The 1615-nt window shown below is 44.0% G+C and overlaps 1 protein-coding gene across 1 annotated transcript; it reads right to left on the minus strand.

Annotated features, from left to right (window-relative positions):
• Positions 1–328: 328 nt before the first annotated feature.
• Positions 329–1139, minus strand: LOC133900184 (dehydrin DHN3-like). The gene is made up of 2 exons (XM_062341312.1): positions 894–1139; positions 329–400 (listed from the first exon to the last, which is right to left on the minus strand). Exons 1-2 carry the CDS (start codon positions 1137–1139, stop codon positions 329–331), a joined length of 318 nt encoding a protein of 105 aa, XP_062197296.1.
• Between the last annotated feature and the right edge of the window lie 476 nt (positions 1140–1615).

A 1615-nucleotide genomic window follows, 5' to 3' on the forward strand; every position in this document is an offset into this window, starting at 1 on the left:
TGTTGCTACAGGGATAAAAATCATATATGAGTTGATCTTAAACCATCCCTTACCTCTAGATCCATCAATTTGGAGAGTTTTTTCACCATATGTCTAGCTCTTTAGATATAAGTGTTTCTCCATCTATTTGCAAAGTTTTTAGAGCTATGACACTTGAATTGATCTTCTATGGAAGCTAGGGTTCAGATCTATCTATTGGAGCTATGGTTTTTCATGAAAATGTTTGGAGTTGTTTATTTTTCTCGATTTGTTGCTTCCGCCTTTTGATTTGGGGAACGCTAGGTGAAAGATTATGATATGCTATTCAAGAATTTAATGAGGCTCTAATTCACCCCTCTTTAGTCACCTTCCTCGGTACTACATTCTTCCTCCATCTGCCCATGTCATCGTCCTCGAACGACTGCAAGTAGGTCAACAAATATTATCAACAATAATAGCCAATAAGTCACCTGAGCCATTTGATGGAAGGATGGCTTAGGGGCGTTGAGCAAAAATAAAAGAATGTCATTTTTGTTAGGTAGCTATGCTATGTTGGGTAATATGGCTATGTTAGAATGATACAACTTTTAACAAAAACCAATCATAACTTTTTTATAGTGTATTTTCAGAGGAATCTATTGGATAAAACACTAGAGTCTGTTGCAGAAGGTGTACATGACCGTTGTATTCATGTCATGCCAAAGGTTGAAGTGATTGTGATGGATATCTTTGCTAAGAATGGGTGGCTTTTTAGTATCAGACTATGTGATTGCTCATTTGATATCATATAGTTTATTTTTATTTTCCCATTCTAAAAGCTTTTTGTTTACAGCAATAATATCATAATAAACCACGTAATGTACATGAAACAATGCGGAGATCGAAAACTATTTCCTTTATAAAAAATAAGTCACCTGAGCAACTACACGGAGGAGAGAGTCGTACGGAGCTGCAGCTGGAGGCGTGGAGCTGCTGGAGCGTTGCAGAATGCCGCGGCTCCTGTGGTCTTCTACGGCCGGCTGGACCTGTCCGCCTGGTGCAGCTCCCGCCACTGCTCCGTGGGCTACCATGCCGGTGGTGTCCACGCCGTTCCCGGCAACCGAGTTGCCGTACTCGCCAGCACCGGTGATGGCGTGGCCGCGCTGCCCCTGGTGCTCCATCGTATCAGAGTGCCGGTTGCGGGCCTTTACGATTGTCTACAACAGATTGAGCTTAATTTCTTCTGCCACTTCGATTTACTCTCGTGACGCAGCGAAGTGTAAGACCAGACGGCAATCTATTCTGCCCCGAGGATTATTGAATGGATTTGGGACTCCAACGCTGATGGGGGTACGTGTGCATGCATGGGTGGGGCGGGAGGCAGAGGTAGTTACTAGCTGGGGCATAGACACGAGACGTGTCGTCTGGTCGGTGGCCCCACGTACATACGTCCTCTGGTTCTTCGCGAAGGGTGGAGACTAGATGGGTGATGTGCTCATTGTTTTTCATGATGGGCACGCCTATAACTTGCGATTACTAGCTTTATGTCGGCTACCGTTTGGTAGAGTACGTGGAGAACTCGAGCTTTCGTTAACCCTGGTTAAGAACCGATGATCAACACCGATAATTATTTTGATAGTTACTTATGTCTTTTTTG

This window comes from Phragmites australis, chromosome 19 (genome assembly GCF_958298935.1).
Source record: "Phragmites australis chromosome 19, lpPhrAust1.1, whole genome shotgun sequence".
NCBI classification, from domain to species: domain Eukaryota; kingdom Viridiplantae; phylum Streptophyta; class Magnoliopsida; order Poales; family Poaceae; genus Phragmites; species Phragmites australis.

Coding starts and splice junctions, on each gene's coding strand:
- LOC133900184 (XM_062341312.1), bottom strand. CDS start 1,139: ATGGAGCACCAGGGGCAGCGCGGCCACGCCATCACCGGTGCTGGCGAG. Junction 401..893: donor TCCTCCGTGTAGTTGCTCAG/GTGACTTATTTT, acceptor ACCTACTTGCAG/TCGTTCGAGGACGATGACAT.